Source organism: Ixodes scapularis, unplaced genomic scaffold (assembly GCF_016920785.2).
Source record: "Ixodes scapularis isolate PalLabHiFi unplaced genomic scaffold, ASM1692078v2 PGA_scaffold6__148_contigs__length_123643588, whole genome shotgun sequence".
In the NCBI taxonomy this organism is placed as follows: Eukaryota; Metazoa; Arthropoda; class Arachnida; order Ixodida; family Ixodidae; genus Ixodes; species Ixodes scapularis.
The window spans coordinates 109,132,874-109,155,908 of record NW_024609881.1 but is presented as its reverse complement, the minus strand read 5'-3'; the positions used below and the strand labels follow the sequence as shown (position 1 = coordinate 109,155,908).

The window sequence follows — 23,035 nt, the reverse complement described above, 5'->3', positions numbered from 1 at the left end:
ACGCACTCAGATGCGTTCAAACGCGTATGTGCGTATGGGCCTTTACACAGATCATACTAGTTACACAAACATAAAACAGGGAACTATGAATAGTAATGCTGGTGATGACAATGTACAACAAATATGGAGAGAGAACCCGTGTTTTGATGCAGATTTTATCTCATTCTTTCTGACATCTTCGCTTGCGCTTTTGAAGCATGTTGCGGCGCCACTTTTTTTTTATGCACTTATATTTTTGCGTTTGTAGCAGTGGGCCGTGGTTCGGATGGAGTGCCTCTGTAGGTTGGATCTGACCCAGGGTGCGAGGTTTTGGAGACCCCTGATCTAAATGTTTCCAAGGCAGAATAGATGTTACTCATCTCTACGTGTGCAGTTAAGTCGACTTCCATTAATTCGACCTTGATGGGACATGTGAAATTAGGTCGAATTAAAAAATGCGTGCAAAATTCTGAATATCCAGCACTTTAGATCAGGTGGGCTAACATTTTTACAATGTGCCGCACCGCACAACGGTGGCAGCAACCTTTGCGCTTTCAGTGCGGCAGCGGCAACAATGACCGATGTCATTGCAACACTGCCGTGGAGCAGCGCTTGCTGCTCCGCAATAGTGTTGCAATGGTTGTATTGTGTTGAGACCCAGCCGTGTCCCGTGTCTCAGTATTTGCTCTCTTTTTCTCTCTCTTCGCAATGCAGCGTACACTTCAAAATTCGAAAACGGGTTTTTTTCGCCGACGGGCGTGGCTGATAGCGCTTGTAATTTGCCCACTGCGTAACTCGGAAAAAGAGAGGCCTGTCTTTGTGTGTTACGCACGGCCAATCGTGCTTGTAATTTGCTTACAGCCGGTTCCCTCTATGTCGAATGAACCAATATTTTATATTTCGAGATAGAAATAGCGAGTTTTTTTTTTTTTGAATAGAAATGTATGGGCTTTTGCCAGGGCCTTTGAATAGGGTCGAATTAAATGATAAGTCGATGTAACCGACGTCAAACTAACGCAAGACGACTGCAGTGTTTAAAAAAAATTTAGGAAACTTTCCTCTAGCTCGTGATTGAGATATTGTTCCATGCGGAAACTTTCGCATCTTATACTCCTCTTCTAGAAGAGCCCTTACTTCTAGGAGATAGTGCTGTGATATACAGTATTTGGCTTTCTATTTTAACCCTCTGAAGGTCTGGGTTTTTTTCCCAAAAGATCTTTCGCCTATATCATGTTTTGTTTCCAAAGGAATAGTATAAAGAAAGGGCCAATGCGCAAGCTTTTTTCTTTATTACCTAGCGGGAGCACATACAGTGCTTGCAAGTTGTTCAGGTTTAGAAGCATCAGATGGAAGTATTGATGGAGAAAAGTTGTCACCTGTCTTCCATTCGGTTTCATTTTGGCACGACCGCTTCCGCAACGTTCCGGCGGTTTGAGACTTTTAACCGGAGGTACTTGACAGGGCTTTTCCATCGGATGGTAAGCCCTTATCTCCTGAATTCAATTCTGAGAAGTATTAAAAGTCTTTATCAGAAGGGCCGATATTCTGATTGCCTCTTCTTCCAGAACAACCGACACGTGAAGTGACCATCCCGCACGTATCACGTGCGCGGAGCATCTAGTTTTGAAACTATAAATATCTTTGGAAAAGCCAAACACCGTGCGAATATAACGTTTATAGTGTGCCAGTAACATAACGAGTAGCACCAACTCCTGTGGTACACACGGTTTCGCATTTATGCGGGCACTTTCAAATGTGTAATCGCCACCGTACATGTACGCCGACGACTGTCAAAGGGTCAATGAGAAATGTCTAAGTGTCACGTGGAAACACCACCGTCACGCAATGTTGTGGTGAGGGGTTTAAGTGGTGTGCAAGTCCCCTGTGTACAGAGTGTGACGCATGTTGGCAGAGCTGCTTCGTGGAGCCATGCCCTTCCTGGTCCACACCCTGGAGAAGGAGCTACGTGGCTGGTTTCCTTCCTTCCGCGAGACCCTGCTAGCCAAGCTCAGAGGTGGGTCGACTCGTCCGGGCCTGGCCCTTTCGTCCGTCTCATTCCCAGATTTTTTTTTTTACAGCCAAGAAGCTGTCGGATGCTGACATGGAAAAGGTGAGTTTTCCCCGTGTTGGGGAATTCACCCCGTGTTGGGGAGTTGTCCCCGTGTTGGGTATTGGGTGCTGAGGTATTGAAGACAGTCCCAGTTGGTTTACACAAACGTTTTTGCTTCCTGAGGAGCTCTATGATTCTCGGGAAGTTTTGGAGAGCGCTACAGGTGGGTTTCGCTGAAGTGGCCTTTGTGCAGACCTGCGGACTTACGAAGCAGAAGAGCTACCCAACTCGTGGGTTGTTTGGAGGAATGTGCGTGGACTAGAAACGTCGTCACACTCCTTTCATATTGAATTTGGGCTAGTTAAAAAGATTACCGTAACATCCCGAGAGATAACCCACCTAAAATCGAGAGCAAATTGGATGAAAATAAAGATGGGGCTAACTTTCGGTGTGCAATCAAGAAAAGTTGAAAAAATGCTATTTGTAGATTATGTGTCCCTGCCAAACTTCTAAGGCAAGGGGCGATGAAGCAAAGATGACTGTACTTCCCAGTCAGCAATGTTCACCTGTATCCCGCCATAGCTAACTAGACGCATTTATGCCGAAGTCATCATTGATCTAAGCACTACACTAGGAGTGGGCTATCTCTCGAGGGTGGGGCATATCTCGAAATATTACGGTAGGATCGGCTTGTTCTAAGCGAAGAAAGCAATACACTCACTGGTTGTAAGTATGAAAGAAAGCATTGTCTAGGCAAAAGTAAATGGTCAGCTAGAACGATGGGGACAAGGCTTTCGTGCAAAAGTTCTGTCAAAGCTTTCATTCATGCACACGCACAAGCAGAATAGCATGTGCAGAGTGCGGTCCTTACTTTCGTGTTCTTGCCTCGGTAATACTTTTTTTTGCACCATTTTGGCTGAGACATGCTTGGTTTCTTCGGATCAAGCCGACCCAGCATAAGAAAACGAAATTGAATTGGAAAGCCCAAAGCTCAGTTTTACGTTGGTTTTTCAGTTAAGCCTTACCTCGATCCTCTGCGAGCGAAGGCAGGCATACCCTTTGCCATGCGGCGTTGACTGGCATGTGGCCGGCAACCCTTGCAGCAGGCCAAGGTGGCCGCGGAGGACGAGTACCTCCGCCGGGTCTCGGAGGCCGTCTGCCACGACGCGGGGCTGGAGAGCCTCTCCCAGGGCCTGGGGCGCCTGCTGGCCGACCAGGCCCACGCCGCCATGCTCACACAGAGGGCGCTGGACGTCGTCAGGGACCGCACCAACCACTACCTCGCTCAGGTAAAGGCGTCTGCTCAAATCATCCGCTTCTTGTTTGTTACTCTCTTGTAATGATAGACCGCGATCTCGCCGAGTGTTAGACACACGCGTGTTGCCACCATAACTTGAGTCCATGGGAAGCAGGCAATAGTTCATCATGCCGTCTCGTGCTTGGCTTGCACAGACTCGCAGCGGGGTTGTCGCACCTGCAGAAAGACTGAAGTTCCCTCTATGCATTAACAAAACTGGCTGATGAAATCCGTGTTTTAGGTTTTCCTGTTTTAGTTGACAGCAAGCAAGTATGTCTGCTCCTTGAGCAGAGGGTATGGTAGTGACATGGCACTGAGCTCTGATTGGAGGACGTAGAGGGTACCCCAATGCGACGTCGTCTGCTTGTCGTAGCAATGGTTGGCTTGCTTTTCCTATGGCTCTCAGAAATTTTCCAGTTCTTTATAAACAAGGACTCGGTCTTCGGGGAAGGGGAGAAGAAATACTTTGAAGTGTATGTTGTTTTTTGTTGACAGACAACAACTAGATGTGCTTCAAGGTAAACGGAAATCGCTGGTGAAATGTTGGCAACTCGTTGGAGAGAATAGTGCCGACAGGGCTAGAGCTTCCTTGAATACACAATCACTCCCTCTCACATTTTCAAGCGCAGAGGGGCTTGTTTTGGCGGACTTGATTGCCATATTTACTGAAAGCCCCGGAGAAATTAGCGAGAAAATTGACGTCACGTCGCCTCAACACCAATTCGATTTTTCGTTATATTTAGCGGGGAATTTAATTGGTGTTGAGATCTTGTGATGTAAATTTTCCTGCTAAATCTAGCAGAGAAACTGAATTTGTTTATGGAGGACATGACACCAAGTCATGTGACGTCATTTTCTCTGCCAAATATAGTGGGGAAACTGGATTGGTGTTGAGGTCACGTGGTGTCGATTTTTCAGCTAAATTGAGCAGGGAAACTGGGGGCAGGGGAGAGTATGGAGGAGGAGGATGGGAGGGTGTGCAGAAGGAGGAGGGAGGGTACAGAGGAGGAAAAGGAGAGGGGCATTCCCTTCCCTCCCTTTCAAGAGCTGTGCTCTAATTTCGCATTACGAAGATTTGTGAAAGTCTTTCATTTGAAAACGCAGCTCTTAGGCACCTGTTTTCGGGTTCCATTTCCATTCCCGGCTAAATTTAGCGGGAAAATAAATTGTTGTTGAGGTCACATGATATCAATTTTTCCGCTAAACCTAGCAGAGAAACTGAATTTGTTGATGGGTAACATGACACCAAGTCCATGTGATGTCATTTTCCCCACCAAATTTAGCGGGGAAGCTGAATTGGAGGAGGAGGAGGAGGAGGAGGGCATATCCTCCCCTCCACAAGAGCTCGCTTTAATGTCTCATTACAGAGATTTGTGAACATCTTTCATTTTTTTTTTTAGACAATCTTTTTCCGATTGATTCCACACGAGAATTGTGAGTGACGGTGATGTGTACTGTGAAAAGTGACCACGTCGAACTTTTGCAGGAAAAAGCACGATTGGAGGAAGACTTCCCTGTGCTGTCGCTGATTGGTCCGTGGCTGCGCAGTCACCTCTCGAAAGTGCAAGTGAGTCACTCCCGGTGTAACTGGGCTCACTTCGGTTACGTAGTCGCAGAAGAGTGTTCGTTGCAAAGGCTGATACGTCTTTCAACCGGCCACATTTTCTTGGCACGAGGGCCGCCAAAGAGGGCGCTCGGTGCCAGCTCGGCTCGGCTCACGCCAGGAACGAGTGACGCGTCGGCATTTGGCGAGGACTCGGATCCGATTGTGCGCTTCGTGGCCAAGAAATGTAGACCGCCCACGTTGGTTGGTGGAGTTTTGAAAAGGGTCTATCTGTTCTTAGTTTGCTGCTGGGGCATGCCAGATTTTGTTGGTTTTACACGTAGCGCAGAACTTGACTCTCTTTGGCCACGGTCTGGGTTATCTTGGCCCTAATTTGTCAAATAAGTGCCAAAGTTGGGCTTCGTTGCTGATAGCTTGATTGTCATCTGGCACCTTTGGGCCTACATTGCCAAACAAGTGCCAGGGTTGGGCTTCATTTCTGGTTGTTCGGTTTTCATGTGGCGACCTTGGGCCTAAATTGCCAAACAAGTGCCAGGTTTAGGCTTCAATGCCGGTTCTTTTGATTCGCACGTGGTGTCTTTTGCTTTGAGTCTTGAACCTTGACCGATCTGGGATGAGTCTAAGAAAAACCGTAGAAACGCGCAACAAGAGTATTCTGGCCTTAACCAACTCCTTGGAGAAGATGGAAGGCCCCCAGGACTGCCAGGCTCGTGCCAAGTTACGCCTGAGTCGGCACGTAAAAACCCGCAATTCGAACCTTTGGCGACGGGTGCCCCCAGGCGCAGCTGGAGCGGGAGCACGGCCTGGAGGCCCACGAGACGGCCCTGGCCCTGTGCCGGGAGCGGGGCCTGTGGCAGGCGGCCTACTTCCTGGCCCGGGACCTGTCCTTCCTGCGGGAGCAGGCCCCCGCCCTGGAGGCGGAGCTGGCACGCCTCAGGGTGCCCACCCGCTCCTTTGCGTGGCGCACCCATGTCTGGAGGCCCTCCCACTGGCAGGTGTGTGCAGGGCAGGCTTCTTATTATTTTACAAGATTAAAGCGCCCCCTAAAGTTACTGCCGCTGCACTGCAGAGCCGGTAAAACGCTAACCCGGTATATCGGGTATATTGTGTTTTCCAGTCTATAAGTCGCACCGTTGTGTGAATCACACCTTTTATACTCCATTTCGCAGTAACTTGGCAAACTGTGGAAGCTACAGTCCCCCCAACCAAATCGCACCGACGGTTCGTCGGTGCGAGGCACTTAACACCACGTCACGGGATGTCACGTGTCGTCAGCTGGTCAAGAGTCGTCTGCTGTGAAACTAACCAACTTCTCATGACCACCCACCACCGCTAAATTGCCGTCCGTTAGTGTAGTGAGTTCTTTGGGAACAGTTCATGAGGCAACGATACGCTCAATTTACCTGCCAATCTGTGGCGGGTGCTAATGCCACGGTGATGTTTTGAGCAGAAGCGGTCGATTGCCAATGGCCATGGCGTCAAAAAGGAAAAAAAAATTGGTAGCGGACATGAATGTGGCGTTGCTTTGAAACTAATAAATTCGTCAATATCTATTAGTTATTTTTTATATACCGTATTTACTCGCACAATGAACGCACTCGCGTAATGAACGCACCCCCCAAGTCGGCTCTCAAAATTTGGACTTTTTTTTCACTCGCGTAATGAACGCACCCCCAACTCGGATGTCAAAATTTTTACCCCCTCCCCCCACGCGCGCGAAATGAACCCACTTTTCTATTCTTGCAGCGAGGTTGCGAAAGCATGGGCAGCATGGGCGAACAAAACGCCTTGCAAAAGGCGTTAAAAAAATTTGCAAAGATCCAATGGAAGCAAGAAAAAAGAACATGGAGAGGAGCTCTTTTTTCTTCTTTTTTGCACAGCGCAGTCTGGATTTTAGGTTCGCGCGCCGCCGCGCGCAGGGAGGTAAGAAAGAGAAGCGCTCTAAGCGAACGAAACAGTTTGCGAAAGGCGGCAGAAAGAAAAAAAAAGAAAACACAGAACTAAGAGAAAACAAAAACAAAGAGGAGCTTTTTTTTTCTTCTTTTTTTTTTTTGCACAGCGCAGTTTGGTTACTGGGAGTCGCGCGCCGCGCGCAAGGAGGTAAGAAAGAGGAGCGGAGAAGCCCTCCAAGCAAACGAAACAGCTTGCGAAAAGCGGCAAAAAGAAAAAACAACAAAAAAAAACAACAACACGGAATTGAAAAAAAAAAAAAAAAAAAGAGGAGCCTTTTTTTTTTTTTTTTTTTTTGCATAGCGCAGTTTGGTTTTGGGGGGTCGTGCGTCGCGCGCGCTCCGCGCGCAAGGAGATAAGAAAGATAAGCGGAGGGCCTTCGCCTAAGCAAACAAAACAACTTGCTAAAGGGGCCAAAAGAAAAAAAAAAAACCAAGGAAAAGAAAACCCCCAAGGAACTAAGAAAAAAACCTTTTTTTTTTTGTTTTGCACAGCTTAGTTTGGTTACAGGGTCGGGCGCAGCGGCGCAGCGCGCAATGAGATAAGAAGTTACTTCGATTTTTCAGGATAAAAGGTCGTCCATTATGGGTTCATTATGGGAGTAAATACGGAGGCAAAAAATTTTACTTCGCGTAATGAACGCCCCCCTTCGCGTAATGAACGCCCCCCTTAACTTTGCATTGATTTTTCGGAAAAAAAGTGTGTTCATTCTGCGAGTAAATACGGTATCCTTGATAGAGACGGAATTGTGCGAGTTCAATAACTGTTAAAAGAAAAAGAAACCTAGAACTACTTTATGGTTTGGGCGGCGCTGTTATTGTGGCGGTAACAAGGTCTCCGTGCCTTTGACCATGGTGTGTTATCATGTGACTTGCTCCGACACTCTTATTGGTTTGCGGGGGACGCAGTCGCTACAGTTCGCCAAGTAATCATGAAACAGAGTATACAAATGGGTGCTTTCACCAAAAATTTGGTGTATAAGTCGTACCTTTGTATTGATTACACCTCCTAAAAATGGGTGTTTTCACAAAATGGTTGGTATGTAGATCACGCTTACATATTCGTACGGTCGGCATCGCAAAACTGCATTGATGAGCCTGCGTCGTGCATTGTGATCCCGATACGTGCCCAAGTGGGAGCCAGTGTCAACACTCTTTTCAACGAATCAATTGAAAAAAAAGTCCAAGGACACCTGAGTTGTGAACGCGAAAGCATAAATGTTGTTTTTGCACCGTCGCTTTCCTTTTCGTTGTGGGGTGAGGAGGGGGGGGGGTATGCCCAGATGCTCTGAGACCCCATAATCGGCGGGCGGAGCGGGCGCACCCAGCAGGAGGAGGGGAGAGCCTCTCAGGCAGTCATAGCCGCCTGGCAGGTGTCCGACGCACTACACGCCTCGCCCCAGCCTGCACCGCCACACCGCCCCACGAGAGTCAATGGAGCTTCATTCCTTGATGATGCACGCCAGCCAATGGGAGCTTACGCCTCAGATTTCGGTCACAGACGACATTGAGACAGGGGAGGGAGCCGTCTGGTGTGGCTTCAAAGCTGATGACGTAGGTCCGCTCCATGGGGCAGTTACTGCTTTCGTATATCCCCGGCGGCACCTCTGCACAGTTACCACACTTGAAGAAAAAAAATGCATATAAGTCGCACCTTCGTTTAAGACATGCCGACTGATTTTCGTAAAGAATAATATTACTTAAACGAGGCGGGAAAGCGCGTTACTTAGTCACTGGTGAGGTGAGAACGGCAGGGGTGAATTTCAGTGGTCCTGCCTCCAGCATGAGCTCCTTCCCTTCGACAACACTTAGGCGTCTCATGCACATCAAGCGCGCGCGCAACCAAAGAATGGCGGGAGGCGTGGAGCGTGTGCTGGGGGCTGGGCATTTGAAAGGCACCCCCTGCCGTCTTCACTTTCTCAGTGACTATAGAACATTAATTGTGGTGAACGAGGGAACACAGTCAAAGTCACGACGATGAACAGAAAGATGTCCGTCCCATTCGAGCACATACCACCTATTTTCGAATTCAGCACCAACTAGCCCAACAGTCGGCACCTTTCTAACCGCGTGTACCGTCGTGCCCGCTCATAACAAAGTCGGTTGTAACGAAATAACGGCTATAGCGAAGCGATCACAGTTTTCCATTCTTGTTCGCACTTTTTCAGTGTACTACTTGTGTTTCTTGCGAAGGAAATCTAGCTTCTTTTGCAGATATGGCGAAGAAAAAGTTTGGGATAGGTTAAAGACATATCAAATTCGGAAAGTTTACCAAGTGGCAGACCGCCGCGGCCGAGCATCCACCCAGAACGGGTGGCAGACGGCTCTGTCTCATTGTCTTCTCTCCGCTTCTTGTCTGGGAAGCGGCTTTTCGCATCGCACAGGGAGAAGCCGTCGTGGCATGCCGATAGGGTCGTTCGGAGCGCTAGCAACAACGTATCGTCGGAGAGAGCCTAGATTTAAGAGAGGGGGAGCTCCAACCGTGGCGAGCATTTGCAATTTAATGGCGGAAGCGTCTTGGGCAGATTGGTTCGAGTGCATCCGCGTTATGTTGTCACGTGGCCAGCATGGTGAGGAAACGGGGCAGAGAGGCGGGGACGTTTGCAGACAGGGAACGCTTTTTACTTTGTGCAGGCTGCGGCTCATTTCGCAAACGCGGCCTGCAAACCATGGGACTCCGATCGATCAGTTGTCCTCTCTCTCAAATCTAGGCTTTCTATACCTACGAAATACAAACTTCAGCGCGAACTTGTTGTTGTGCGCGCTTCATTATTTGCTTCGTGTTCCGTGTCGACATGGCTGGTCGGCATGGTCGCTCTCCGAACAAAAGTCCTCCGCTCAAGCACTGATTCGGCGTGTCATCGTCACTCAACGATGGCGAGTCCCGGCACCGCCTGCACCTTGACGGGGAAGAGAAAGGCAGGCTCCTCAAAACAAAAGTGTGCAGTCCTCAACAAAGCACGCATAAACATAAAGAATGTTGTCAACCTCCAGCGTAATCCGCGGCAGCCGTTGCGGCTGTCGATACGGTCCATACTTAGCTCGCAAGATCTCCCCTCAATCGGAGCTTCTTCTCGCTATTGGCGAGCCGAGGCGCGACAACCAGTGTTAGTTTTTTTTTTTTGCAGGTTACTTTTATGGTGTCAGATATAACGAAGAAGTGGATATACCGAATTGATTTCCGATTCCCCCATCCACTTCATTATAACCGGCCTCAATTACTCCTAAGTGTTCTCCCCAAACGCTCGTAATACGGCGTGCAGGTGCGTCGCGTGGGGGTGCCGCCGGCGGAGTGCCCCCCTCGGGCGACCGGAGGAGGGGAGACCCTCCTGCTGGGACCGGCATCCGAGCGTCCCACTTACGTGGTGGAGAAGCAGAGCAGCCGGCTGACCTCCACCCGCTGGGCACTCTGGCGCTGGGGAAACTTCTGCCACCGCACCTGGGCACACACCTGCAACGCCATGTTCCTGCTTGGGGTGAGTGCAGAAGGGGGGGGGGGGGACCTCTGCTTCCGGCTATGCTTTGTTTCATCGTAACTTGGCAATTGGTGAAGGCTACAACCCCGGCGAGCCAATCGGTGTCAGAGCGGGGGCGTAACAATGTGCCATTCCAGCTAGTTCACAAGCTCGCAACTGCTGCGAGGTGGTAAGCTGGGCTAGTTGGTGATCTTCGAACACGACGAAAAAAACGAGCAGTCCCGCGTTAAGCCGCAGTGAAGTCGCAGCAATAGCTGCGACACGTCACGGCAAAGTTGTCTGGCATCTGCGTCGCAATCATGCGCCGTGTGGTGCGTAAACAAAAGCATTCGGAACAAAACGGACATCTGACCATATCGTACTGAACGCTTTTGTATCTTTTTTGGTATGAAGTGCATGAAAGCGCGTCTCCCAGCGGGAGCTGTTGGCACTGACAGTGCTAAGACGATGCACACCCCACACCCTACTACACCAGCTAATGTCATTGACTACAACAACATCAACTAGAACATCATCAGTGACTACTACAACGTCAACTACAACATCAACCACGGACATCATTTCTAGTGGGTTAAAAGAGCCCATAACAGCTACTGTTGTAAAACGGTGCTCAAAGGCACGAGACAAATTAGAGGAAGACAGGACAAACGGTGCATGTTTCTCCTGCGTTCCTTTCTTTTCTCGTGTCCCTTTGAGTTCTGTTTTTTATCATGTTTTGGTACTGCTTACGACCGTGTGCCTTAAAACCTCTTAAAATCTCTATCGACACTGGTGCCATCTATTGAGTAGCCATGAAACACTTAGCATTTTGTATATTTTCTGTTTTCTTTTATTGTGCATCATCTTTTCTTTTTTTTTTTTTGCCAATGTTATAAACAACTATTTTTGGTAAGTAGTTTGTACATTTGATCTCGCAAAGGCCGCAAAGCTTGACTTTAGTGAAACACACTTCCAAGGTCACCTCATAGATGGTGCCAGCGTGCCATCGTCATCTCTCGTTATAAGAGATTGCAAGAACTCGGTCGTAAGCAAATATAGGCGGGGTGCGCTCCAGCAGAAAGGTTTCACACGCTTTCACAAGCCGATTGTCTTGCTTGTGTAAAGGAAAGTGTAAAAAATCTCCTTGGTATGTGTAGCCATTCCAATAGCAAATAGCTACTTTGCCTCACACTATATATAGATGAATTTCTGATAATTCAAACTTTTGATATTTTAAGCTAAGGTCTGTTGCTTCCTAGAGTTTGAATTAATGAGAGTCGACTGCCACCATTACGTGCTCAACAAAACTGGCAACAATGAAAGAAAAATCTGGGTAGAGGTGCACGTCAGTAGAGTCGGACGTGGAGCGAAGTTGCGTGCGACGGTCATTTAACTCGGTGGATACTGTCAGTGAGTCACGGAAAGTGACGCTAATATCTGGGTTGCTCATTGCCTGCAGGTGCTCATCCCGTGGTGCAGCCCATTGAGTTTAAGGAGCCTTTTTCTTCCTCGACCCTTCATGCCCGACTTTGAGGTCAACCAAGAAAGCGTGAGTGGTGGAGGAGTCTACGAGGGCCCATGAAACGGGGTCTGGAGAATAGACTTTTTTCAGAATTCAGTGCCATCTGTTGGCTCGAAAAGCAGTCTCACTTCCGACAAACTAATGGCGGCCATGAAACTATATCACCAGACACCGTCACTTTCACACATCGATGGCAGATGAGAATCGGTTCTTCAATCACCTCGTAATTCTGTTTTTGATTTGTTTGAGTTTCGATGGTGAGAACGTAAGAACTGACCAGTACAAAGTGGTGACTCATAAGCCCCTTCCTTAAATTTCTGTCATCAAAGGGCTTAGCCAAACTTGTGCCAAGAGATTACACTACACTCCGAAATCGTGTTGTACCGATGTCTCGAACGCACAGGTCTTGTATATCCTTCGCTTGGTAGCGTCTTCAACTTCTTCCTTCATCAGCCTCAAGCCAAACTGATGGCACCTGTGCCATCAGTTTGGCACAGGTGCCATGCACTGAAATGATGATGGTGGTTGAAGACGCCAGACTGAATTTCGAAAAGGGTCTATCCGAGGTCTATCCTAAGACAACAAAACCCACAATAACTTTGTATTGCTAGTAATTTTTAAAAAGTGATCCGCTACTTCGAGACATTATTGGTGCAAACAAGGAAGCAAAACAAGGAAGCAAAACAAGGAACTGGTGAATTAGATGAATCGAAATAAATTGTAACGAGTTAATGGCCTAGATTAGAGTATAGATCGTTCAACTCTCCGGAATTATGGAAAAACAGTTGTAACTTCGTTTCATTATACGATAGACCACAACAGACTCCACGAACCACCGCAGCCAATCCAAAGCTCAGATGGTGTCACGTGAGCTCAAGGTCTGTTGGAACGACGCGCGGAGTGTGAAGTCGCGTGTCACGCATGGAGCACTGAACTAGCTTACATGGCTCGTAGCATCCGTTGCGGTATGTCATAAGGTGAAATCCGTAAATTAGTCCGGGACTAGATGTGAAAATAAAAATATTGACAAAGTGGAAGAGACAGAAAAACATGAGGACAGACAGTGTCTTTTGAGAGGTTGTCTGCTCCTCTTCCTCCGGCACGCCCCAGTCCTGAGTTAATTTGCATCGTTGAAATGATCGACTGAAGCATAAAGTTTGTCGTAAGCTTAAGGAACCTAGACTGCAAAAGATAAGAACAATTTGTGGGTTTTAAGAAGTCTTTGGGAGAGGCCGTGTCGTAAAAGACGCCCGAAACGCTTCCAGGGGAGGCTGCAGCCTCGCAAGTCCTCGTCCACCCAGACCCTGTGTTCGAGGCTTCACTGGCTCTGGAGGCACATCTCCAAGTCCAGGACAGACTTTGAATCTCAGCCGGACTCAGGTGGGTGTCTTGAGAACACGTTCGTACCATATTTACTCGAATATAAAGTCCACCACGAATATAGGTCGGTGCCTTTATTATATTAAACTCGCCGAGAATAAAAATAAATAAATTCGAAAATAGGTTAACCTCTTTTTTCTTTTATTTTTTAAACGACAGAGAAAAGTTTGGGCAAAAGAGCCAAACAAATCTTTATTTACAGCGCTCTCACCTAAACCACAGCCTGATGCCAAAAACTTAATCATCGTCAGAACTTCCGGACATGTCATTGTCGTCGGAAGCTTCGTCATCTTCGTTGACATCCTCACCAATTTGTAGCAATACCTCACTGACACCGTTGCAAAATGGGGACAACAAGAAACGAAAGAAGGTGAAGTCGGACGAAGTGACGAACGACCAAATATAATGAAGCGTCCACCGCTGCGAGCCACCATTAGCCGCCACGAGCGACGGCAACGCCGCGAGCCGCCGTGAGCAACAAGAAGCGAAACCTCCGTATTTTCTTTTTCTGCGCACCTGCGAGGGTGAGAGGGCTAGAGGGGAGGGAAGGGGGCAAGGTCCATGGCGCGTCAGCGGTGGCCCGCCGGCTGCTGTTGTTTCGGTTGTTTTCGTCCACCGAAAGCTTTCCGAAACAAGAAACGGCACGGCGCTACGGCGACCCCTGTTCGGTGACTCGTTAGCTCCATGCACCTGGTAGGGTTGCTAAATGTATTCACGAATGTTGGTCCAAATTCTCTAGTCACATTTGTAGGTTTAACCTTAATTTTTGACAACATTTCCAGAAAAAAAAAAGGTTGACTTATATTTGAATAAATACGGCAGCATTCGTCAACTCTTGCCTGTATGCATCACCAGTACTGCTCAGTGACATTCATTTACCAGTGTGTGCAGTGGCACAAATGGATTGGAGCCACTTTAAATGCATGAGGGAAATTGGTTCTGCAAAGTCATTTACTAGAGAGGGAGGAGTTGTTGAAGGTTTAATCACCTCAAGCAAGAATGACAAGACACGAATGGTATTTTTTTCTATAACGACTCTGCCTATTTGTGAGAATCAAAAAACAGTTCTGCAGGCATTGTAGCATATATAACTCAACAAAAGAGAGAAAAACAATTTAGGAATTCGTCTTCGTTTGGCCAAATGTCGCCCCTTTCCACAACTTTCTCAATTTTGAAACTTTTTTAGAGAAAACAAAATGTTCATTCGTAATATGGGCGAGTTCATTTTGATTTATTTTAATTACAAAAATCTGTCATTGAGCAGCACCCCTTGCCTGCCTCAGCATCCTGTCTTGCAAGTCTGGCTTCTGCGGTCCGCTCTAAGCTGCACAAACACTGCTATAAAAACCATCCACGAAAGGTTGTTGACATAGTGCCGACTTAATGCCGCTGTGGTGCCGACATAATGCCAAAGTGGTTGCTTTAAGGGCTCGTTGAGGGTCGTAATTTTGTGGAGGGATGGGCAGGGTGAAGGGGCATGAGTGCTCCCTACCTTTCCCCGAGAGGACAACCCAACAAATCGTGAGTGGCTGCGCCTGCAAGGAGACGAGTTGTCGGCTGACACTGGCCAAACGCCGGCCCGCATTCCCAGGCTTTGTGGGCAAGGGCCTGAGTCGCCACCTGAACCGGGTGTGGAACTACCTGGTGAAGGGGCTGTGCGGCACCGTGCTGCTGGTGGTCCTCTTCCCGGCCCTCTGCTTGACCGTCTGCACGCTTTCCCTCGTGGCTGCCCTGTTGGCACCCCTCTGGTGAGTCCTCAAACGGTCCGGTCATCTTGGATCGCGTTCCCCGGATCATTGGCCTCGTTATGCGGAAGCTTCCAATCGGCCACGGCGGCTCGGTTGTTATTACGCTAGATATCGCAAAACGGTCCTGTCTTGCTCGTAAAAGAAAATTTCTTTTTCCAACACTTTATGCCTTTTTTTTTTAAAGTAGGTTCTTACACATTTTTTAAAATTTGGTGTGCCCATTGTTTCTTGGATCTTATTTATTTATTTATTTATTTATGAATATTGTTGACCCAGAATCGGGTCGTTACAGGAGTGATATAGTAACAAAATCGTACAGAAGAGCAACATGTGACAAAATATACAGTAATATAGTGATACTTTTGCCACTTCCCTCTAATTGTCGCGTGCCTTGCTGATGGGGCATCACGAGTGTGTGTGCGTGCCTTTGCGTGAACTGTGTGGTTGCTGAGCTGAACTCGGGCCCCGTGCCTTCCACCAACGGCAACCGGCCATGGTTGTTGTAGAACGCCAGTCTCCAGTAAAGTATAACGTTGCCGTCATGAACCTGCTTGCCTAAGACACAACATATACACTCTTCAATCAGATTCAAAAGTCTATACCAGTTACAGCGCAGCAATAACAACACAAGGCAAAAACGGCAATATACTAACTGCTTAGGAGAATGTTAACATAAAAATTAATTACAAAGAAAAAAAAAACTTTTATAGTTGCCAGAATAGCAATACATCAAATCATACATAATAAAATACTAATAATTTATTAAACAAGGTATCAGCACCAACTCAATGCTAGGGTCGAAATAACAGTTCGGCTTACAAAGATGTCAAGGGTCCACGACAGGTTGAGCAAATTATTCATAAAACCATCATCGCTATCACAATCAACTACGCTGTATCGAAAGTTGTTCCAGTCTAGGGGACGAAAGAGTACTTAATATTGTCATTCTTTGCCCTTCCTACTACCAGTTGTGCGGTGTGGCCTCTCCTGGGTGTTCTAGATTGGCAAGGGGGATAAGAACTTAAGAGAATTAATGTTAAACAAATTATTTTTTAGCATAAAAAGAAACTTTATCTTGCAGTTTTCCGCCGGCTAGAGAAGAGTGACAGATAGAGATTATCGAGCATACTTTTAACGGTGTCGGTTATCTTGTACTTGGCTAATATGACCCTCGCTGCCATTCTTTGAACTTTTTCTATTTTATCAACCTGGTATCGTCTGATAGGGTCCCATATAATTGATGCATATTAAAAAAATGGCCCTATCAGGGTTTTATACGCAAATAGTTTCGTTGCAACAAGTGCCAACTTAAGGTTGCATTTGAAATGTCACAGTTACGCCTGTTAGTAGAGGCAGCAATTTGTGGCCAAATCTAAAGCAACTTTAAGTGCGCAGTGTTTACACGAAGCGCACCTTATATTTTTGAGTAAATTGATTTGTTCGTTAATTATCGGAGTAGCCGATTAGGTTGATTGTGGTTCACCGCATTCCATTCACTGCCGAGCTGGCAGAGCAGTTGGATCTGCGTGATCGTTAAACCGGTCGTACCTTTGTCTTTCACGACCAGATCACGCTCCTGCCAGTGCCCCTGAGCAGAGGGTGGGATCAGGCGACGAAAGGGAGGGGGTGGGTTGGTCCAGCAAGCACGCGTAGCTCCCACCACCCTGCCTGCCAGCTTAGGGGTAGACGGAGTATAACAATTAATGCCACATAATACACCCGTCGGGAAAGTTGTGTAGCTTACAGATTGCTGCGACGCTTTCTTAAAAGCAAACGTTCCGGCGTAATTGTTGACGCAGGATGCCGTGCATGATGTTGCTGTTTCACTTGGTCATGGTGTTGGCGTACGACTTCGACTCGCCAAGTAAGTGCGCGCCGCCGATCGGCAACGGGCGGGACTCGCGAACCGATCGCGATCGGCCCTTTCCGCAGGCCCCGAGCGGAACCGCATCTGCGTGTTGGGTGAGGCCCTGGTGTGGCAGGGCCTGCTTCAGGGCCTCTTGCAGCCGGTGGCCGCCGCAGTGGTGGCACTGGTGCTGTGTCCGCTGGCGGCCGGATTGGTTCTGCTGGGTGAGTGATTGGCTTTGCAAGGGGGGGTGTCTTTTCACGCCGTGATGAGTAGTGAATGGAACCAGTTCTCTCTGGTCTCGAAGGTCTGCCCAGACCCCCAAAACAACCGATTGGGTGCCGGGGCACGTCTGCGAGATTTCTGTTTTGTGTAACTGAGGAATGTGTGAGCCAGTTTTTTGGGGGATCGTTTATGCATGTACGAGAGAAGGCCAGAATGAGGTGTTCTTTTAACACAGTGTGTTATTGGGGTAGCTTCTTTGAGATAACGTTATGACAGTTAATTAATTAATTACAAGAAGAGGAATTTCTCCATCCTTCTGCTGGCCAACCCGTCTCCCGACTTTATCTCTTGTGTTTAGACGCAGGTACTTTGTTTCGGGGGTTTTATTCTCTTAAATTTCAATGTTATTGTTTAGGAACTGGCTAGCATTGTCAAGAGATGAGGAATTCAGAGCATGATCTCCCGATTGAAAGCAGCTTTTAATGTGGTTGTTTCAATTATTCGAAACCGGAGATAATCAGCTTTGTTTGTTCGAAAGCTGCGTGATTAGTATATTTCCACAAAAATATGTTTAGTTGCTGGCAGACAGTATAGGGCTAACCCCTGTCCATAGCCTTTCGGTTTCATACTTGTTCCATTATCCGCCATCCCCCTTCTATAGCGACAATCAGAAGTTTGATAGGTTTAATGTTGCTTTATCTAATTATTATTATTGTTTTGAGCTGATGTAACACTGTTTATTGTGTTTCTTTGTAATCTCGAACCCCCACCTCCTCTGTAATGCTTGGACCCTGGGGGTGTAATAAATAAATAAACATGAATACATTCGGAGACACATTAAAGACCAAACCCTACGGGGGTGCATCAACGAAGCACTGGCTCACACCTCGCCAAGAAGGGGCAGGTTTCTCTTGCCGAGTGCGGGGCTGTCACCAAAAGAGGGAGTGCTTTGTCTTGCAGTGGCTCTGGTGCGCTGGGCTGCAGTCCAGTGTTGGGACGCAGTGCTGTTCCACGCGGTGGTGAAGCGGCGTGCACGGGTGCCGTTGGGAGACAGCTGGATGGTGATGCGGGTGGCGGGGCCGGGGCTGTCTCAAGACCACCTGTATCAGGTGTGGTTTGCACCTTTTTTTTTTTACAGCGGAGCTGTTAAAGGCTAGGTTTCCCAGAATCGTGTCCGGTACCAAAGAAATGTCGACTCAAACCTACACTAACCTCTGGACAGCTACCGCCATCTATAAGCGACGGCGGCAAGCACACAATCAGTCTGGTTGCTGCCGTCGCTCGTAGATGACGGTAACCTTTCCAGCTATCATAGAAAAATGGATAGTTGGGCGAGTTGGTGGGAATTCATCGTAGGAAACAGATGAGGACGAAAAAGAAAAACGTGACGAGCACAGCGCACGTCATGTGTGCACATTGTGTTTTTAAGTAATGGATGTCTGAATGCAACGACTTCGGGCCGGCTTTTTACGGTCACTCACATTGACAATGCATCAGGAAGGCCAATTTTAAATTTGAGGTTTCTTCTCCATTCCCCTCGAGCGTGTTTCCGAGGAAACCAAAGCAACAACGCATAAAATTGAACACTTTTGGAAGATGTGGGAAACCCTATTCTAAACACGATATTCTCAGTCTTGGAAAAGTGCAATATTGACTCTCCATTTAAGGTTTCCAAAGTTTCGCAAATTTAATTTCCAATCGGAATGTGAACTTGCACATGGAGCGTAGACTTGCACCGAAGTCTCACAAATTTACGCACCAAGTATGGGTTTGAAACGAAGTGCGGGAGCGACACGCGCTGGACGGGAAGAACTTGAAGAGAGGACCTCCAAGGGAGCCTTTGGAATGTCAGCTGCCCTTCGATTCCAAAGTCTTCCTAGGTGTTTTCTTTTTTAGTCTGAGGGGCTTGTCGCCCGAGGAATTTTTGACGCGACGTGTGCAAATGCCCGGCATCGTCTAAAGCCCCGGCCTGGATGCCTGCTTCTGCCAGACATGTGCAAGCAACGTGTGCTTGTGTATACACCTCTGGATGCAGGATTCTGCAGGCGCGTGCAGTGGGCATGCAGTGTGCATGCGTGCACGTGTCTGGATGCAGGCTTCTGTTTGTCAGTGCACTCATGCCTGGCACATGTGCAGGTGAGTCCGGAGCAGGCCCTGGCAGCCTTCCTGGCCAAGCTGGAGTCCGAGCAGCTGTCCCTTTACGTGCAGCAGACGGAACTCCAGATCCTCCAGCCCCTGCACACGTACACGTGAGCACCCCTGCACCTCCTCCTCTCCACGCCGGACACACCCACGAGAGAAACCTGGATTTGCGTAGTAAAAAGATCTGTTGGCCTGTTTGTCGGAGAAGCTGTACTACTCTGACGCTTGCCTCCGTATGGTTTGTTTACTACGTCCCCAAATACGGTTCCTCGATTTCCGCCCGGTGATCCCGGCGGTGTCTCAGAGCAGCGGTGGTGGATGTGCAGATCTCTAGTCAGGGTACCCGCTGCCGTGCGATCACAGCCATGTGTGGTCCCTGTTGGAGCAGAGGGGGGGGGCTTACACTTTGTTTCTCTTGCCTCGTAGCCTGTTTTGTTTGTTTGTTTGCTTTTACGGTGATGGCTGTTAGGGGCTCTTCCCACTACTGAACATTATGTCCGTTGTTGTAGTTGTTCATGTTGTAGTTGGCCACGTAGGGCATCCGTCGTTAATGTTGCCAAATCCTTGGAAAAGATTGCCCGCCGCCCCGGGAATCTAACCCAGGTTCACTGCATGCAAAGTGGAGGCGTTACTATGGAAGCACTCTATACTTAGGATTTTTGTGGTACCGGATGCCCACTTCATGTGCTCCCTAGAAGAAGAAAAATAGGAGATAACAAAATGCCATCGTAGCACTGTCAATGCCTAGAGCTTGTGCCGGGAAACGCGCTTGCACGTGCTCCGGAACAAAAAAGAAACAAAAGCGTTGGGAACAGAATGCAACGAAACAAAAGCATCAACAAAACAGACGTCTATTTCATTCAGAGTGCTTCTGTTCACGCACCCCACGTTGCGTGAACACGACACTGATGCCCAATGACTTCACCGAGACGTGTCGCAGCTATCGCCGTGACTGTACTGCGATTAACCCAGGACTGCTTCATTTTTTCCTTTACACTCCGTGCGACGCGACTGGCGCGCCGCCGCGCGGCCGGTACCGAAGGTAGGCAGTGAGAACCTCGGAGAAAACAAAACCGAAACCACGCCGCGTACTTTGGTACGCATTGAAGTCGGGGCGGTGCGGTTGCACTGGGTTCAATAGTTATGCGTCGTATCTCGTGGGGACAAAGTTTCACAGTTTTTCACCTCGCCGATGTTTTGTGGGACAGCGACAACTATGGACCCGTGCCTTACGACGCAAGAAATTTGGTCTCCCGATCATGTCTGCCACTGTGTCAGCATGGCTGACATATTCTACCCTGCCGCTTTGCACTCTGCATTTGTTTTCGTACGAGTAATGCTTAAATGTGTTAGCGCCGATGGGACGAACTGAAATGCCATCTCACACTCGCGGGTATGCAGTGCCAATTTCGTTGGAGGAATTCCCTCCAAAGAAGTTTCGTCCCCATCATACGTGTCAATGATATTTCCGGACAAGTATGGCACACAATGTGTACTTCATGAAGAAAGATTTGAACGGTAAAAAAAGTGACAAATATGAATCTAAAGAAAACAACAATGAAACTCGGAATCACGGGAGAATCGACGTTTGAGTATGGAAGTTTATGTGGTCTGCTTTCTTTCTTGATCAGCCTCCTTTTGGATGTGGAAACGCTGACACCCCGAGTTCTGTAGACAACAATTTTTTTCTTCTCGGCTTTAGAGCCACCTATCGCAAAGTGGTTCGAACTGGAAGTACCGTCCACTGGTCCCTTCCTACCTGTAAAGTGTGCACCTCCCACGATGAGTGGTATTATCTTGACAGCCTTTGACGGTCAAAACCAGTTCCCATTTAGTTACGCCGCCCAAACTAAATTTCCACCTGGTTTCGCTATGCCAACTTTTTTTGGTATAATAAGTGTTGTGTCAAGTGACGGTCATGTCAGAGTACCTGTGCATCGAAAATCAGCACCTCGCACAACAGGTTACTACACAACAGCTGACCGCAAAAGCCCTTGACGGCCAAACTGCGTGTTGGCCGACAACTTCGTTTTCTCGGCTTTGGAACCACCTTCCGTAAAGTTGTTTCAATTGGAAGTACAGTCCACTAGCCCCTTTATACCTGTAAAGTCTCCACCTCCCACGACTGGTGGTATTCTCTTGACAGCCCTTTCATAGTCAAAACCGGTTCCCATTGAGTTACGCCGCCCAAACCAAATTTCCACCTCGTTTCCCTGTGCCATCTCTTTTTGGTATAATAAGTGCTGTGTCATGTTACTGTCAAGTCCAAGCACAGCCCGCTATAACACAACATTTTGGGTCCAATATCAGAATCAGAATCAGAATCAGTTTATTTTTGTCACAGCGCTTTTACACACATGTGACAAGGGGGGCCAGGAAAAAAAGCTGCAAGTTTGCAGCTTGACGGGTTCCTGCCCCCCAAAAAACACAGGGCAGAGCGGCACTGTCATCAAAAACACACACAAAAAAACAGTGAAAATAACTGATGTAACATGATATTTAGCAATATATTAAGCATCGTCTCAATACACATTGAGATAGATAGATATAACAAACATAAGGCAAAGAATCTATTTATTACCGGCAAGTTTAAGTTTTATGGACATTTAACGAGAGTTTACCAACACTCATCTCCAGACACGAAAGAAAAACACAATAAAGATAACTTATATAAGATATCGCATAAAATAAGTGTCATTGGAAATAGGTTGCGCTTCAAAAACAGACTGAAGTAGAAAATATACCAAACATATGACAAACATTTTCACTCAATATAAGAAAGCCTCAGTTCTATGGGCATTTAATGAAGGTGAATCAACTTCTTGGGAATATAAGGTGTTCAACAGTGACGGTAATCTGTAACTCAACCTCTGGAAGCCAAAATTAGTTCTAGATGATGGGATTCTCCATGGACGCCAATGGCGTGAGGAATATAATGATACATTATTTTCAAGTTTAGCGAGGTCAAAAATTACTGTAATATGTTCTCTTAAGGCACGATGATATGTGACCGTTAATCTATTAGAGTACATGTTAGATACGTCAAGTATTTTATGCTTTGCAAATAAAGGAAGAGAACTATGGTCACGTGGGACATTTTCAATTATCCTTATTGCTTTTTTTTGCATTAACCTCAACCTGTCAAAGTTACTTTTTGTTGTTGTCCCCCATACCAGGTGGCAATAACAAAGAATTGAGTGAAAAAGGGAATTATATACTAATTTTTTTATAGTTACAGGAAATACATTTCTATATTTGTTCATTATCCCTACTACTTTACAAAGTTTTTTATGTATGTAGGATACATGGGGATTCCACGACATGTGTTCTGAGAACACAACGCCGAGGGTCTTCACGCTGTCAACGCATTCTACTATATTTGGCCCAAAGTACAAATCTCTGGACAATGTGATCCGTGATCCTGGACATTTAAAAAGGACTGCTTTTGTTTTGGACGGGTTTATTGATAGAGAATTAATGGCGACCCAGTGTGTTAACTTGCGTAAAAAATAGTTTCCTTTGGAAGTGAGTAGGTCTTCTCTTGAGTCAGAAAAAAAGATGCTGGTGTCATCTGCATACATAATCAGCCTGGCGGAAGATTCTATCTTTGTAATATCATTGACGTAAATAATAAACAACAGGGGACCTAATATGCTTCCCTGGGGAACCCCAGACGAAATACGCTGCATGTTGGATGACGAGTTTCCAATCTGAACATATTGGTGGCGATATTCTAGGTAGGACGCAAGAAGTGATAAAGGTATACCACGTATACCATAACATTTTAACTTGTCAAGAAGAGTCTGGTGGTTTATCCGATCGAACGCTTTGCTAAAGTCTATGAATATCCCTAAAGTTAAAAGTTTATTCTCAAAATT

The 23,035-nt window shown here is 47.2% G+C and overlaps 1 protein-coding gene across 1 annotated transcript in view; it reads left to right on the top strand.

Annotated features, from left to right (window-relative positions):
* Positions 1-23,035, top strand: part of LOC8028631 — a 58,860-nt gene that overhangs the window by 20,374 nt on the left and 15,451 nt on the right. Inside the window, exons 10-22 of the mRNA XM_029987358.4 lie at positions 1,892-1,993; positions 2,058-2,089; positions 3,133-3,318; positions 4,813-4,893; positions 5,670-5,885; positions 10,103-10,315; positions 11,754-11,843; positions 13,082-13,196; positions 14,788-14,944; positions 16,744-16,808; positions 16,877-17,014; positions 17,976-18,124; positions 19,152-19,264. Coding sequence (XP_029843218.2) covers positions 1,892-1,993; positions 2,058-2,089; positions 3,133-3,318; positions 4,813-4,893; positions 5,670-5,885; positions 10,103-10,315; positions 11,754-11,843; positions 13,082-13,196; positions 14,788-14,944; positions 16,744-16,808; positions 16,877-17,014; positions 17,976-18,124; positions 19,152-19,264 — 1,657 coding nt within the window. The remainder of the gene's footprint in view (positions 1-1,891; positions 1,994-2,057; positions 2,090-3,132; positions 3,319-4,812; positions 4,894-5,669; positions 5,886-10,102; positions 10,316-11,753; positions 11,844-13,081; positions 13,197-14,787; positions 14,945-16,743; positions 16,809-16,876; positions 17,015-17,975; positions 18,125-19,151; positions 19,265-23,035) is intronic.